This window comes from Salvelinus sp. IW2-2015, linkage group LG4q.1:29, assembly GCF_002910315.2.
Source record: "Salvelinus sp. IW2-2015 linkage group LG4q.1:29, ASM291031v2, whole genome shotgun sequence".
Taxonomy (NCBI): domain Eukaryota; kingdom Metazoa; phylum Chordata; class Actinopteri; order Salmoniformes; family Salmonidae; genus Salvelinus; species Salvelinus sp. IW2-2015.
In genome coordinates this window covers 87,964,182-87,982,461 of record NC_036842.1, presented here as the reverse complement: position 1 = coordinate 87,982,461, position 18,280 = coordinate 87,964,182, and the positions used below count along the sequence as shown (strand labels likewise).

The window sequence follows — 18,280 nt, the reverse complement described above, 5'->3', positions numbered from 1 at the left end:
TGATAGAATATAGACTACTGATAGAATAGACTATTGATAGAATAGCCTCTTGATAGAATATAGACTATTGATAGAATATAGACTATTGATAGAATAGACTATTGATAGTATAGACTACTGATAGAATAGACTACTGATAGAATAGACAAGTAGCTTAATCATCGTGAAGAAAAAAAAGCTGATTTTCTGGGTGCCGTCCATGGCGCTGGGCCTCGTTCATGGAGCTGGGTGGCGTCAATGGCGCTGGGCCCCGTCCATGGCGCTGGGTGGCGTCCATGGCGCTCGGCCCCGTCCATGGCGCTCGGCCCTGTCCATAGCGCTGGGTGGCGTGCATATCGCTGGGCCCCGTCCATGGCGCTGGTCAGTACAGAGGAGCAGTAGGAGCTGTACAAGGCAGTGGATCAATAGGCAACACTAGATGGCACTGTAATACAATATGGCAAATACATGATGTACCTCCATACTCTCCATATTAAATCTTTACGCCTTGATTACTACATCCACTTTTGGACTTATAAATTAATGATATATACCCATTGATTCTTGAAGAATAAAACTTATAAATGCCACATGATCTTAGTTCAACAGTTGTACCCAATCAAAACCCATAATACAAGCTTTTTTTTACGCCAATCTTCGTAAACAACGTGAATATAAACAAACACCGTATCGCCTCAAAACATGGTTACGGCCAAGATTCAATTGGATCAAGCGTTAACGGATGGAGCTGTGATGGAGCTCTCAAATCGGTGAGCAGTTGCTCTTGTGATCATTGTCATGTGTAGGCTGTATAGAAATAATTACACTCAAATTGTAAATCATTAATCAAAATATTGAAGCCTAATCGAAGTGTAGATTACGTCTCGCATTCCAGTTAGATTTATCTTAATGCGACTCGGTGCAGCCAATGGTAATGTCCGCTTTAGGTATAATGCCAGGAGCCACTTGTGGATTTTACAGCTCTAAAGCAGTTTTATCTCGTACACCACCAAAACAACCGCCATGAGGCTGTCGGCTAAAGTGGATCTGATTGAACAGAGCCCTAGGTCTTGGGTAGAGACCCGAGAAAGGAAATATGAGAAGTTAGGACTAGTCTTGTAATGCTTTTTTGTGTGCTCAATAGAATATTAACATCCATAGAACAGGGAATTGGAACATATCCAAGCCGTAGGGCACAGTAGATTGCTGGATTATTTCTCAAAAACCTTCCAGGAAAAGAGGCAGATGGCGGATCTATCATCTCCCTTCAGGTGTTCATCTGACCAACAGAGTGGACAGAGGTTAGGAGCACTGGAGCGAAACGCTCAAACACACACTCACTCGGGTGACCCACATGTGAGACTCTGTTAGCAACACACAGGAATATGTCCCAAATGGTACCCTATTCCCTATGTAGTGCACCACTTTTGACTAGGACCCATTGGGATCTGATCAAAAGTAGTGCACTATATAGGGAAAAGGGTGACATTTGGAACCAAAGCACAGGTACGCTCGTGTTTATTAGGGCAAACATTTTTGCAAAGACAACATTTCACATTGGACAAGTCCTGTTTCAGTTAGTTTCCTTCCAGTTGGTGCCAATGAACACCTTTATCACATACCTCACTGAAGTCCAATCATTTGTATAAGGTTTTTCATATAACGAAACCTGTCCCATCTGATCTACCGGCACACAAGGTGAAGCATACCGTATGAATAATTTGTCTGACTTTAAAGATCGAAGAGAAAAACTTTGATTCCATATATGGAGTCCCGTCAGTATGCTCTGTATCCTTGTGCAAAACGAAATGAACAAGTGAAGTTTATAAATGATTAATAGTCAATTTACTAGTGGGTCCCTGAAATATTGAGCGAGAGCTCAGCCATGAAATGCAATGTAAATTGATCTATTTATAGGCTAGCAGGGCAGAGTTAAGCCATGTGGAACAAGCTACTCCAGGGCGCCTAGTTTGTATAGCTTTTAGAGGAAAATGACAGGGGGGAAGAAGAAGAAAAAGAGGAAGAAGCACCAAACCCACATTTGCATGTAAAGCCACTTTGGGGGGTGACATTAAACTTTTAGAGAATGCAGTAGGACTGCAATAAATAATTTCCGCATTGAAAAGTGAAAAGCCCCATGCTTGACATGAAAACGCCCACCACTGTTTTAAAATAATGCTTTGTCTGACGGAATTGTTTTGGAGAGCAAGAAGAATAACTGACATCTGAAGCTTACAGTAAAACCCTTTATTATGAATTCTTAAAACCAGAAGAGGGGGGGGGGGGGGGGGGGGATGTTAGAGTTGCAGTTGGTATGAGTGTCTCATGTGCTGTATATTCCTATGGGGTTACACTTCAGTCAGGTATTAGTATGATCAGATAACTATTCTTAACAACTATTCTGGGTGTTAACAAAGTCTAGTTGTACCTCATATGTTCTTCTGATGAAAGGTTTTGCAAGACCTGCATGTAATGCAGTCTCCACTAAAGCATGAACATTGCCTTTACATTTCAATCACGCTGTAAACCTGAATTTCTGCGATATGGATTGAATAGAGCCCCTAAACTTGAACATATGTTGCTGATTGTCCAGTGAATTAGGCTATACCATGCCGAGTCTAAGTTATTTCAGAATATTTAGGACAGCTGGCTAACTCATTGATCCTGCTTTCAGGAACAACCTCATGGACACTTTACTTCAACAATACAGAAATATACATACACATTTATCAAATAGCTAGCCAAGCTTATCAAACAGTCAGCCATGCTTGAGAAATGTATGGCAGCATGTTGATTTGATATACTATAGCTTTTTGTTCTTAGCTATGGATTGTAAGCAGATAGGCTATACGTTAACAGTACATTGTAAAGAATAAGGCCTCCACTGGCACTCACTTGGAACATAAGTGAGTTGGGCCATCATAACCTACACATGTAGCTAGCACAGTTGAAGTGAGAAAGACCTAACTCACAAAAACCAAACATCTTAGATCCATCCAAACATGTAATACATGTGTTTGCAGCATTTTCCCAGGGTTGACATATAAAACATTATTTCTTGACCAAAAAGGAGCTTTTTGTATTCAACAGTAAGAAAACCCACGCTCTATGATGCAAGATGATTTGTTTATGTAACACAGTTTAAGAAAATACATCTACATGCCAGAATTGTACAGCCTGGATCTAAAAATAGAAAAAGACAAAAGCGAGCACAAAAGCCCTGTTTATAGCTGGTGCTAACATGGTTCCTTTGTCCTGATCTTATTGTCACACCCTGATCTGTTTCACCTGTCCTTGTGCTTGTCTCCACCCCCTCCAGATGTCGCCCATCTTCCCCATTATCCCCTGTGTATTTATACCTGTGTTTTCTGTCTGTCTGTTGCCAGTTCGTCTTGTTAGTCAAGTTTACCAGCGTTTGTGCCTGTCAGCGCCTGTCTTTTCCCAGCCTCTCTTTTTCTCGCCCTCCTGGTTTGTGACCCTTGCCTGTCCTAACCCTGTACTTGCCCACTTGACCACTCTGCCCGTCCCTGAGCCTGCCTGCCGCCCTGTACCTTTGCTCCACCTCTGGATTACTGAACTCTGCCTGCCTTAACCTGTCGTTTGCCTGCCCCGGTGGTTACAATAAACATTGTTACTTCACAGAGTCTGCACTTGGGTCTTACCTTGATTCCTGAAACGTATCTACATTCTGACTGTGCTCACATTTCCAGAAATGTGTCTACACATGGTATTAAGATTTTATTTTGATTTTACTAGGCAAGTCAGTTAAGGAAAAAATCGTATTTGCAAAGACAGCCTACCCCGGCCAAACCCGGATGACGCTGGGCAAATTGTGCTCCACCCTATTGGACTCCCAATCACTGCCGGATGTGATACAGCCTGGAATCGAACCAGGGTGGTGATGCCTCATGCAGTGCCTTAGACCGCTGCCCCACTCGGGAGCCCATGTGTCTATTATCCATCCACTGTGTCTGCATTGTGACCAGATATCCTGGTCCCTTCCTTTATGCAAATTATTTCACAGCTATTCATTCAAAATAATATTTATTTATTGTAAGATGCTTATTGATGTAATCAGTTCAAGGTGCCACCTGTTAGTGATTTTAGAGGGCGGAATAATAACGATTTAAATGGTTTCTCTATCCAGATCTGTTTACACGTGCAAGATATCTAGACACAATGTGTGTCTGACTACATCTGGAGTTGGGCAGGATGATCTGATCACGATCGGATCACAATGTGTCTTTTGATTGTCTACAACTGTCTAAAAATGTGTCCACAATCAGAATGTGGACAAGATCAGTACAAAGGACGCAAGTTAGAACCAGGTATAAACTGGGCTAGAGAGACCATGCTAAATTTAGCACCATCACACTGTTCCCTTTCTAAGAATAGCAACAGAAATGTTTCATTCTCAATCATAGATGGCCACTGTGCTTTGCTGAATGTCAATATGCTTCTCCTGACTGTTCTGAGTAACGGGGACAGCGACGGGCATACAGGGACTTACTGTTGGTATATTGGCCATATATCACAAATCCCCTCGGTGCCTTATTGCAATTATAAACTGTTTACCAATGTAATTGGAGCAGTAAAAATAACTGGTTTGTCATACCCGTGGTATACGGTCTGATATACCACGGCTGCCAGCCAATCAGCATTCAGGGCTCGAACCACCCAGTTTATAATTACATACATAACACACATAGGGATGGGGTTACATTAAGGCCCTGTTCAAATACTTTACAAAATACATACATTGTTTCCTTGAGATATACACAGATCTATAAGTAACTGGATAGGTGTAAGCAAGGTTACCACCCCGTTACTTTCACCATTACAACCAATTTAGAGCCTGGGTTTCTTCAAGGAAGGAACGAAGGAAGGACTCATTCTTAATGTGTTGGAACAGGACCACAGGCTGTGCCTTGTTTTATTCATCACCACATATCTCAGCATGGGCTTCGTCTTTAATTTGCTTGTTAATAACAGCGTTAATGTTCGTGTGGGGAAATAACATGGACATACTGTAAAATAACAAAGCTTACAAGATGCTCAAGTTGGCTGTTACTGTTATATTGGGATCCAGCTGAGGTTGTTTAAACCATCATTATTGCTTTTGAATCTCTATTCTTCAGAGCATTCCCTACTTAACTAAGATATGAGCTATTTTGAGACCTTCCTTATTGAATTTCTAGCTTATTTGTTCCCCCTCCAAACAGACACTCAGCAAGTTGGGGTAAAATGAATAAGAACAGGGTGAGTCTGGGAATGCCTATATACAGTACATAATACTGTATATACTGTACATATGTGTGTGTGTGTGTGTGTGTGTGTGTGTGTGTGTGTGTGTTTGGTTTTGCCAACTTTGTGGGGAACAGAAGTCCTCACAATTTAGGTCTAGGTTTAGGGTTACAATTAGGGTTAGGGTTACAATTAGGTTTAATGGTTAGGTTTAGGGTTAGGAATTAAGGTTAGGGTTAGGGGTTTGGGGTTAAGGTTAGGGTTAAGTGTTAGGTTTAAGGTTTAAGGTTTAGGGAAAATTAGATTTTGAATGAGGATGAATTGATTGGTCGCCACAAGGATAGTAAAACAAACATGTGTGTGTGTGTGTAGGTAACAACACCTCCGCCTCGCTGACTTTCAACATGGGGGGCCGTCAGGGGTGCGTGCTTAGTCCCCTCCTGTACTCCCTGTTCACCCACGACTGTGTGACTGCACACGACTCCAACACCATCATTAAGTTTGCTGACGACACAACGGTGGTAGGCCTGATCACCGACGATGATGAGACAGTCTACAGGGAGGAGGTCAGAGACCTGGCAGTGTGGTGTCAGGATAACAACCTCGCCCTAAATATCATAAAGACAAAGGAGCTGATCGTGGACTACAGGAAACGGAAGGCCGAGCACACTCCGATTCACATTGACGGGGCTGTAGTAGAGACGGTCAAGAGCTTCAAGTTCCTCAATGTCCACATCACTAAGGAGCTATCATGGTCCAAACACAACACCACAGTCGTGAAGAGGGCATGACAACGCCTATTCCCCCTCAGCAGGCTGAAAAGATTTGGCAGGAGCCCTCAGATCCTCAAAAAGTTCTACAGCTGCACCATTGAGAGCATCTTGACTGGCTGCATCACCACTTAGTATGGCAACTGCTCGGCATCCGACCGCAAGGCGCTACAGAGCGTAGTTCGTACGGCCCAGTACATGACTGGGACCAAGCTTCCTGCCATCCGGGACATCTATACCAGGCGGTGTTAGAGGAAGCCCTAAACATTTTCAAATACTCCAGCCACCCAAGTCAGAGTCTGTTTTCTCTTGTATCCAAAGTCATAACACTGCTGAAGAGTTAATTAAACGGCTACCCAGACTTTCTGCTTTTCACACCCTACCTAGTAGTACTTAAATCAATCAATCATCTAACCAAACCTACATGTACATGTTACCTCAATCAATCACCACCCCAACTACCTCATACCCCAGTACACTGATTCGGTACCGGTACTCCTTGTATATAGCCTATATATAGCCTCGTTTTTGTTATTTTATTGTGTTACTATTTTATTTTTCTGTAAATGTTCTTACTTTTTAACTGCTTGTTTTAACTGCTTTTTAACTGCTTAACTTTTTAAAGAGCTTGTAAGTAAGCATTTCACTATAAAGTCTACACTTGTTGTATTCGGTGAATCTAACAAATACAATTTGATTTGATTTGTGTGTGTGCGTGTGTGATTGCTCATATGTCATCATTAAACTTGGGCCTCAAACAAGTGCACTTCCAGGATGTAGGCTGAATATCTAAACGACTCTGCGTCAGCTCTATACCTTGCACTGTAAGCATAAACAACAGTGATCTGATTCTGAAACCCACTAAAAAGGCCAATGTTCAAAGCTGAATGATAGTTCAAAAATGAAAACTGTTTGATATGAATATTTATTAAATATTGAAAATTCATACAGAAATAGTCATTTGTATTATTTCCAGTGGTATTCTTCTCTACTCCGAACAGTCAAAGCTGTAAGATGCCTGCTATCCTCAGGGCTTCATCCTGAACATAGATGATAATGCATTTTTCAGACCAACTGAAATGGTTTCAAATATGGATTACATTTCTACTATATCTTATGGACGCCTTGAAGCGAGTCATTATCAATACAAGCATTTATAAGATGGATTTTGAGAGGTATTGGATAATTAGTATTGCAACATGGAAGAAATTGCAGGCCTGGGGCCACTCAATTTTCCTAATGTAAAGATTCAGCAACATTGACACAACAATCAGATTGAATTAATTGATATAAGATTGACTTTAAACGTTCTGGGCTGCTGGATAACACTTATGCCGGTTGGTTGATTGCTATAATTCCCCTTAACTGGGAGCTAGACAATGAGCATCCCAAATGGCATCCTATTCCCTACATAGTGCACTACTTTTGTTCAAAAGTACTGCACTACATAGGGAATAGGGTGCCATTCGGAACGCATCCACAGATTTGACTGTTCAGCTCATAACCCCTCTTATTAAGATCATTCCAACCTTAGAACTATAATGTCATTCTAGTTCTATGATTCCAACCACTGCTTCTGAAAGAACAATAGAAGACTGACATAGGAGGGGCTGTGCATGAATATATAAAAACAACTGAGCACTGACACATATTGAGAATCTTTCGTTCTATACGTTATCTGAAGGCATTGCACAATTCCAAGAGTTCAGTGACATTTTAAGGCAAAGTTTACATAGTATTTCTGAAAACACATAATAATGTCATAATAATATACAATATACCGGTGCATCTCCGTTATAGAAAATGATCCATGCAAAACATGATGCATGCTATTATGTAAAAACACTAGGGTATTAGTGTTATAACAGGCATTCAATAATAAATCACTTGATTATCACAGGTAAACAATGATCATGTCACGTGTAGAAGAATACATCGGCTTTCTGAGGCATTCAGATACTGTCAGTCAGCTCACAAAAAATGGAATAATCAAAGGTGAACGTTTACGTTCTGTTTTAGCTGTGCAGTCACTGGATCGGCCCCATCAAGCTCACGTTATCATCTTGGCAAAGTGACACAGACACACATCACATCATTGTCTGTGGGAAGAGGCAATGACATGTATTATTCATTAAAGCTGTTTTTATCAACAAGAAGTGTGGGGCTTGCTTGTTTGCCATATGAACACTTTCAGGGTTCTGTTCCAATAAATCATATTATGTTTTATACTCCTACATTTTCATAGACTCGAAGAGACCGTCTGTTTGGTTTCACACATATAGCAGTGTGCAAGTGCATGTGACAAACCAGACTGGTCTCACAGACTAGACATAACATATTAAACGTGGGGCACTCAAATTAATATGATATGTTACGTTTGGTATGGCTACATAAGATAGAAGGTTACTGAACCCTTTTAGCTAACCCTTCCCCTAAACCTAATACTTTAGCATAACTCTTAACCTTAACCCTAACCCTTAGTGCTGGCTAACGTTAGTGTTCGCCACCTATAAAACAGATGAAAATGAGCCTGAAATGAGTTTATTTCCCTAATTTAATAGCTGCATCATGAATATAGATCTATAGTTGACTGAAATGGATGGTAAACCAAGTGGGAGTGAAGTGATATTTCAATATAAAGCAGAGAACTGGCTGATAGTGTTGTTTATCTTCGAATGTTCCATACCATTTTCTGTAGAATGTTCCATAGACTGGTCTATAGAATGTTCCATAGACTGGTCTATAGAATGTTCCATAGACTGGTCTGTAGAATGTTCCATAGACTGGTCTGTAGAATGTTCCATAACATTTTCTGTAGAATGTTCCATAGACTGGTCTATAGAATGTTCCATAGAATGTTTCATTGTGTGAGAATATAAGACATGTTTGCTGTTAGTGTACCCTCTTCTCTAGACGTTATGCACGTTTTTAATGCATGTTTCATACAGAAATACATATACAGTATGTACTGTATGTATACGTGAGTGTGTGAGATGAAGTTGACATCTTGTCGTGATAAATAATAAAATGCCCTAGCCTTCTGTTTGGGAGCAAGAGTGAGCCAGAGTCCCAGTCCTAGGCAGATGCTGTTCAACTCTCCAGTGTGAAGCTTTAAAATGGAAGGTGCTGTTCTTGTCTGGTCATACTGTATCTAGTCTAGGCTGGTTTGGTCCAGTTCCATAGCAATATAATTATAATTATATGGTTACAGTCCAGTTTGGGACCGGGTCTAAAGTAGTGCACCATATATGGAATAGGGTGCCATTTGAGATGCAGACAATGTTTTGGTGCTTTGACTTCTTACCACTACACTGTCATATAGAGCTGGGTGAAAAGTGACAGAGCATTTACCTGATTGAGTTTGAGTAATTCAACCCAACGAGAGAGAAATATGAACGCAAATAACAAACAAAAAATGTATTCACTAAGGTGTAACTAAGGCAGGGGGGTCAGTTGAGTATGGTGGTCACTCCAACACGTAAAGTAGGCAAAAAAAAGTAGACTAATCCCATTCCAATCCCGACTAAAATAAAACCGCTGTTTAGTGTACTGGATGGCTAGCTTTAGGACCATGCAGAGTATCGCTCAGAGAGCAGCTGCCAGTCTGTGTGCCTTTTGTCTCACTTTTAGAAAAGCAGAGAGCAGAGATAGTGGCCGTGTTCAATCGGATCACTTTTGTCAAGTCCCTTTCAAAGTGTGTTGCATTATGGGGATAAAAATTCTCAGACTACATGTCGACTGCATGAACATTACAACAACCATGTGATCAAAGGTCATGAAGTTTCGATTGCAGTCGACTTACATTTTCTGCAGTTGTTCCTCACCAGCTGCAACTTTCAGCCATTGCCTGCATTGTGTGAGGCACTATTTGTCAGTCAATCATTAGTGTTTTTGTTTGACCCACATGAACGGGACCAAAGACGTGACTGAAACAGGAAGCAACTTTGCCGCAATTCATATGTGTACAGTGGAGATGTACAAATGAATGTGATATTTGCGTTTTTCTCTCCCCAATTGATAGTACAATGTACACACATATTTACATTTGTGTATGATATGGCGGTTGGAGACATGTTAATTTCGACAAAGAAACACTTTTATAAACAATGGCAACACTGCCATGTTGCACTGAGCCTTGTTGTTAGAAAGTCACATTGTCCGAATTTCGGCTGTAGGAGATGCACCTCAGCTGACTTTACTTCCCAACTTTTGTCTGAAATCGGTTACTTCAGCCTTACCACTCAAACAAGCCCAGTGCCAGTTTGCTTTGCCAGTCAGCCATTTAGGCAGTGCGCGATTGCTTTTAATTTGATGTGGGCATTTGAACTCGGCCTTGTAAACCTTGCTGTAATATGATAGCCAGGGGATAATTGAATTGGGAATTGGGAGGTGGGGGAGAGCCCTCCTTTCCGGTGACCATTCAAAACCAAAAGCTATTTTATTGCTATTAAAAAATAGGTTGTGATAGGTGTAATGGCTAATTGATATTTTCATCAATTTGTCCAGTAGGCTAGTGAAATTTTGGTTTCAAGTTTTCGTATGAAAATAAACACAACTGAACAACTTGTTATTTAGAGCATTTCCACATATTACATTTCCTGTTTTAGGCTTCAAAACAATAACAGTTGTAGGCTATAACAAATGTGCATTGTCATGCAGTGACAAAATGATAGGCCTAATTGAGATAATGCTAATTATTAATGATTATTATTATTAACTTTTTTTAAACTTGCTGTATGGCTACTTCCTCATCATCCTCTGCCTGCATCCCTAATCCCTGTAGCCTACCTAAAACCTGTAGCCTACCTGCCTCTAGTGTAATGAATTTCCACCTCTCACTTTATCAGTCTTGCTTGTCCATCTTCCTCAATTAAAATGAGATGTTCTTAATGATCAATCTGGCTGGGAAAATATCATGAATTATTGCTAAGTTATTTAGCTATAGTGTGGATGCCTGGATGTTTATTTTATTTTATATAATGAGCACCGAGATAGTGCAACTACTGCTTAAGCAACACAATTACATCAGACAGAGACAAGCTGGCCTGTCAAAAAATGTGTGCGAGCTGCCCCCTCGTTGGCTACTCTGTTACAATCAATATTCTCGGAACCACCTTGTTTATACAAAGTATTTCAATATTCTCTAAACTGCCTCGTTCGTTGATATGTTTCAATATTCTCAGAGTCACCTCGTCGACATTTTCTCATCCCTGGCGAGTAATGCAGACAGGCAAATTAAGAAATGAGCAGGAAGAGCACAAGACAATGTTGGTGAGAATCGCAGGAGATACTGTCTCAGTACACTGTATGCACCGTTCTACAAGGGTGACTTCATATAGCCTATAGCATTGGGACGGCAACCTTTTACATGTGGAGTGCCAATTTACAATAGTTATTCCACACAGATCTCCACAAACCATTTCTGTATGTACCACACTTTGTGCACAGGGCCATTGTCATGCTGAAACAGGAAAGGGCCTTCCCCAAACTGTTGCCACAAAGTTGGAAGCACAGAATCATCTACAATGTCATTGTATGCTGTAACTTTAAGACCATTATCCCTCCTCCACCAAACTTCACAGTTGACACTATGCATTGGTGCAGGTAGTGTTCTCCTGGCATCCGCCAAACCCAGATTCGTCTGTCGGACTGCCTGATGGTGAAGTGTTATTCATCACTCCAGAGAACGTGATCCCACTGCTCCAGAGTCCAATGGCGGCGAGCTTTACACCACACCACTATAGCTGGCTACTAGACATAGGCGCTGCCCATTCAGCACCACGCCACGGAGCTCCACTATGCCTACCTGTACCGAGGCGCTGTCCATGTGGCAGTGCTGAATCGCAGGTGGGGCCTTAGCTCCATTTAAAAAGGCATGTGTAGATTTTCCTTTTGTATTTCGTGATTTTCGTCATTCTGTGGTCGACTTTGTTTGTCTTCATGCATCCCTGTCGATTGTAGGTCTAAGTAAGTCTAAGTCCTTTGATTGTATGCCTTTTATTTCAATGCCTGTGTAGGATTTCTCTGGCATAGTTTGCATTCATGGTCAACTGTTTTATAGTCCGGTTAATTTCACACTGATGTTGGTGTTTGAAGTCGGCCTTGTTGTGACTTTATAGTGTGTATTATGCATCTTTTCATGCTGCACTGTATGCGGTTTTCCACTAGTAAATTAGTCAATTTATGATGAGGTTGAGCAGTCTGTACACACCCTTCCACAGACCTTTAAACCTAATATTGCCATGATAATTAATGGCTGGGGCCATTTTTGTTTGTTTTTGCTGTTCTCCAATTACCATTTTAGAGTTTTTAAATTGTGTAGAAATGCATTAGTCCTAAAAGAGCTTCAACTTCCTTGGAGGGGGGAGGGGCTTTGAAATCACCCCCACCCCACTTTGCCATACACTAGGTTAATCTGAACTGAAGCCACTGAACCAAGCGTTGTTGCTATGAGGAAGGGCGATATTAAATAATGTTGAAATAGAAGGAAATAACCAGAGGATCTCATTTCTTGGTCAACTGCCAGGTTTTCTGAGAAAATTGAGAGTGGAAACTGGAATGAATCTACAAACTGACTGCAACTATATAAGTGCTGTAATTATGTTCTGATATACACTACTGGTCAAAAGTTTTAGAACACCTACTCATTCAACGGTTTTTCTTTATTTTTACTATTTTCTACATTGTAGAATAATACTGAAGACATCAAAACTATGAAATAACACATATGGAATCATGTAGTAACCAGACCAAGGTAAAAGACCAAGTCCATATGGCAAGAACAGTTCGAATAAGCAAAGAGTCCATCATTACTTTAAGACATGAAGGTCAGTCAATACAGAACATTTCAAGAACTTTGAAAGTTTCTTCAAGTGCAGTCGCAAAAACCATCAAGTGCTATGATGAAACTGGCTGTCATGAGGACCGCCACAGGAATGGAAGGCCCAGAGTTGCCTCTGCTGCAGAGGATAAGTTCATTAGAATTACCAGCCTCAGAAATTGCAGCCCAAATAAATGCTTCACAGAGTTCAAGTAACAGACACATCACAACATCAACTGATCAGAGGATACCGTGTGAATCAGGCCTTCATGGTCGAATTGCTGCAAATAAACCACTACGAAAGGACAACAATAATAAGAAGAGACTTGTTTGGGTCAAGAAACACGATCAATGGACATTCGACCGGTGGAAATATGTCCTTTGGTCCAAATTTCAGATTTTTGTCTCCAACTGCCATGTCTTTGTGAGATGCAGTGTGGGTGAACGGAGGATCTCCACATGTATGGTTCCCACCGTAAAGCATGGAGGAGGTGTGATGGTTTGGTTGTGCTTTGCTGGTGACACTGTCTGTGATTTATTTAGAATTCAAGGCACACTTAACCAGCATGGCTACCACAGCGTTCTGCAGACGCCATCCCATATGGTTTGGGCTCAGTGAGACTGTCATTTGCTTTTCAAGAGGACAATGACCCAACACACCTCCAGGCTGTGTAAGGGCTATTTTACTAAGAAGGAGAGTGATGGAGTACTGCATCAGATGACCTGGCCTCAACAATCCCCCAACCTCAACCAAACTGAGATGGTTTGGGATGAGTTGGACCGCAGAGTGAAGGAAAAGAATATGTGCGAACTCCTTCAAGACTGTTGGAAAAGCATTCCAGTTGAAGCTGGTTGAGAGAATGCCAAGAGTGTGCAAAGCTGTCATCAAGACAAAGGGTAGCTATTTGAAGAGTCTTAAATATAAAATATATTTTGATTTGTTTAACACTTTCTTTGGTTACTACATGATTCCAAATGTGTTATTTCATAGTTTTGATGTCTTCACTACTTTTCTACAATGTAGAAAATAGAAAAAATTAAGAAAAACCCTTGAATGAGTGGGTGTTCTAAAACCTTTGACCGGTAGTGTAGGCTAGTAAAATGTTGAACGTAAATGTAAAACGTTTTCACTCAGTGAGAGACAAAGGCGACGTTGTGAACCAAAAGATAGACTGAAATATTACTGCTTAACATCCTGCCTTTCCAAAACACAAATACATCCATCCACAGGGTTTAGTGACATGATGTGAAGCAAGAGGTAGAAACTAAAGAGAGAATGCTCCTGAAAATACAAAACAACATTTTCCCACTGAGCTCCAGAGTCAGAGGACACACATGGAAGTGGTGGTGTAATTAACTGGTAAGTATGTTTTTGACTCCCATGCATGGATGGAGTTCCACTATTCCAGAATCCTTGTGAGCATGGCGACTGTGAATGTATCCAACGGATAGATTCTGCATCCCAAGAGGCACCCTACTCTCTATATAGTGCACTACGCTTGACCGGGGCTCTCAAAAGTAGTGCACTATGTAGGGTGCCATTTGGGATGCAGAGAGAGTAAGGCTGGTTTAGGCCCTGCTGTATTTGATAGGACCAGACTCTGAAGGGAAGGAAGTCCCCTTTGAGTCAAGGTAGGCGGACAACAGAGCGTAATATAGTGGGAAGATTATAGGTGGTGAAGGTACTGTCTTAAAAGGTGGTAGTTGTAAAATAAATGATCAGCTAGGAGGCCCTGAGTGCAGGACTTTAACTGCATGCTTCTCTACTAGGACTACAACATGCTCCGTAAAAAAGAAATAAACACCGCACATGGGATGGGGCTCCTGGGCTTGTCATCATCATCATCTTCGTCCTCTTCATCATCGCTACCACCAGTCTCTGTGGCTAAAAAAAGGAGAGCCAGAGAGCATCTGGAGTACAAATCAGAGAGAAATAAAAATGCGTCCACGAGTATGAATCCTCCTCGTCATCCTCAACTTTTGTAAACATTTAGAAAGAGACTGTTGGTGAAAGAGAAGTGAAGTTGAGAGGAAGAGCAGGACATAGAAATAACAGATCAGAAATGCGCTTCTGAAAGGTTCTCCACAGATTGGATGCTGCTCCTGGCTCGTCAATTACAGTCACTCACCCACCTCCTGGGTCAGACCAGTAAACTGCGTCCTCTGACCTCTAACTTCTGACCTCTCAGTGGAAGTCCTTCCTGAGGGACGATGGCGGTCTGTCCTCTCCACAGAAAGGGCTGACCAATGCCACGGATGATGGAATCCCAGAGTCCACAAAGGTGCAACATGAGCGTGGAAATGACTCCAGTGAGGAAGAAGAAGAAGCAAAAGAGGAAGAGGTCGAGGGGGGGCGTCTTACCCTTCAGATTCGGCTGACGCGTCGGGTGAGGAGGGGGTGCAAGGCGGGGGTGGGGGTGTAGGCAGGGGGACAGGGGCCTGGTTTGATGCCCCTGGTCCTCATGTAGGAGAGGAACTGGTCAGGGATCTCAGCCAGGACCTCTTTGGCCAAACGGGCCATACTGAGAATGTGGTTCCCCCTGCGGTCGATGTAGTCACGGAACGGAACAAACTGGATGGAGAGAAGGGGGGAGGAAGAGAGATGGAACGGAGAAGAGGGGAGGAAGAGAGAAGGAACGGAGAAGAGGGGAGGAAGAGAAGGAGTGGGGGAGACAGTAAGAGAAAGAGTACAGTGGTTCCATTAGAAAATAATATGGTAGAGAAGTGGTGTAGAGGAGGAGAAAGACAGAATATATGTGAAGATACAGGGAGAAAGACAGAATATATGTGAAGATACAGGGAGAAAGACAGACTACATGTGAAGATATGGGGAGAAAGACAGAATACATGTGAAGATATGGGGAGAAAGACAGAATACATGTGAAGATATGGGGAGAAAGACAGAATACATGTGAAGATATGGGGAGAAAGACAGAATACATGTGAAGATATGGGGAGAAAGACAGAATACATGTGAAGATAATCCATAATACCTGAACAATATCTCTCTCTGCGAACCTCCCTTGAGATGAGATCCTCTCTTCGTCTCCATCAAGCTCAATCATTTCTGAGAAGGAGAGAGAGAGAAGCACATCAGTCAGCCATACCATGTCAGGACAAAGCCCACATCAATATGTCAACATCATCAGTGCCACAGAGCATGACACATCGTTGACTACACATGCTGCACTATCGTACGTGTGCATGAACTACACACACTACATTACCACAGAGAGCCAGTGAGCATGCTACACGAGATGACACTGTTTCATTGCCTGCCATGCAATGTTGTTTGAGTACAGAAAATGTGTGTGTAGAGCCGTGAAATCCTTGGTTGTAAGTTACTGCACAGTACTGGGTGAGTGATGAACCAGCCTGGTCTTAGAGCAAAACCATTTAGTAAGATATGTTACTTTACATTAGGTTACATTACTTTGACAAGACGTAACATAGTAAACCTACACTACCGTTCAAAAGTTTGGGGTCACTTAGAAATGTCAATTTTTTTGTCCATTAAAATAACATCACATTGATCAGAAATGCAGTGTAGACATTGTTAATGTTGTAAATGACTATTGGAGCTGGAAACGGCTATTTTTTTAATGGAATATCTACATAGGCATACAGAGGCCCATTATAGGCAACCATCACTCCTGTGTTCCAATGGCATGTTCTGTTAGCTAATACAAGTTGATAATTTTAAAAGGCTAATTGATCATTAGAAAACCTTTTTGCAATTATGTTAGCACAGCTGAAAACTGTTGTGCTAATTAAATAAGCAATAAAACTGGCCTTCTTTAGACTAGTTGGGTATCTGGAGTATCAGCATTTGTGGGTTCGATTACAGGCTCAAAATGGCCAGAAACAAATAACTTTCTTCTGAAACTCATCAGTCTATTCTTGTTCTGAGAAATTAAGGCTATTCCATTCCAAGAAATTGCCAAGAAACTGAAGATCTCGTACAATGCTGTGTACTACTCCCTTCACAGAACAGCGCAAGCTGGCTCTAACCAGTATAGAAAGATGATTGGGAGGCCCCGGTGCACAACTGAGCAAGAGGACAAGTACATTAGAGTGTCTAGTTTGAGAAACAGACACCTGAAAGTCGAATGTAATATATCATACTAAACGGGTAAAATGCGATCAAGACGTAGGATACTATACATCCTACAATTTGTATTATATTGTACGACCACTATTACATTGGTAGGCCAATCTAATGTAACCTAGCGTAAAGTAACATATCAAACTAAATGGGGTGGCATGGATTTGAGTAAAATATCATACATTTTGCTTTGAGACCAGGTTGCAGCCCAGCCGGGTGTGGTGAAATATGTGGTGGGATATGTACAGCACAGCAGGTTGGTGGCACCTTAATTGGGGAGAACGGGCTCGTGGTAATGACTGGAGCGGAATAGGTGGAATGGTATCAAATACATCAAACACATGGTCTCCAGGTGTTTGATGCCATTCCATTTGCTCCGTTTCAGCCATTATTATGAGCCGTTCTCCCCTCAGCCGCCTCCACTGATGTACAGATCCAGGATCTTAATTTGAGCCTGTTTGCTAAAGCAGGAAAATAATCCTGCAGCATCAAGATTTGTTGTTGTTGTTGTAGGCATTGATATATTTTTTGTTGTTGTTGTAGGCATTGATATATTTTTTGTTGTTGTTGTAGGCATTGATATATTTTTTGTAAGGGAAAATCAAGTTTGATTTTGAAAATACAAAACTTCAGAAGCCTTTTTAAACCTCAAATACACTACAAGTTTTAAATGTCCTTCATTGCAGGAAAGTTCTCTTGCAACAGGGTGATCAAATTAAGATCCTACATCTATATAAGGGAGAGCAACCATGTGTAGTAGAACAGGGAGGGACATCATGCTACTGTGCACATTGACTTTGTAAGCGTGATAATCTTAAAGGACTGTTGACTTTAAAAGGCTAATTGCTCATAAAGAATGAATGTGTTTATCATGGAGCTGGAGTGTTTTATGAATTGTAAACATGTCTTTCCTATGATAAGAGATGAAAGGCGAGGACTTGGTCTGTTACTACAAAAAGGTGAAGGGAGATGATGACACGTTTCTGTAGAACGTTGTGTCAAATGAGCATTGACATTTAGAAAAATAAACAATGTGGGGGATGGGAAGCAAATGAGAGAGAGATATGAAAGAGTGAGATAGAAAGGGAAATGAAAAGAGAGGGATAGCCGGGTGAGGGGAGCGATAAGGAGAGGGAGGGGTAAGAAAGAAGGATAGAAAAAGGAAAGGTGAGAAGCAGAAGAGAGGGAGAACCGGGTGAAGGGCGCAATAATGGATTTAACGCAGGGAAGAGATTAGAAACACAAATGTGTGCATATACACACACGGGTGCACACACACACACACACGGGTGCACACACACACGCACACGGGTGCACACAAACGGGTGCACACACACACGCACACGGGTGCACACAAACGGG

General features: G+C 41.6%; 1 protein-coding gene across 1 annotated transcript in view; it reads right to left on the bottom strand.

Annotated features, from left to right (window-relative positions):
- Nucleotides 1-6,958: 6,958 nt before the first annotated feature.
- LOC111962741 (copine-8-like) overlaps nucleotides 6,959-18,280 on the bottom strand; it is a 23,257-nt gene continuing 11,935 nt past the window's right edge. Inside the window, exons 7-8 of the mRNA XM_023986047.2 lie at nucleotides 15,807-15,880; nucleotides 6,959-15,385 (exon numbers count right to left, since the gene is read on the bottom strand). Coding sequence (XP_023841815.1) covers nucleotides 15,179-15,385; nucleotides 15,807-15,880 — 281 coding nt within the window. The 3' untranslated portion in view covers nucleotides 6,959-15,178. The remainder of the gene's footprint in view (nucleotides 15,386-15,806; nucleotides 15,881-18,280) is intronic.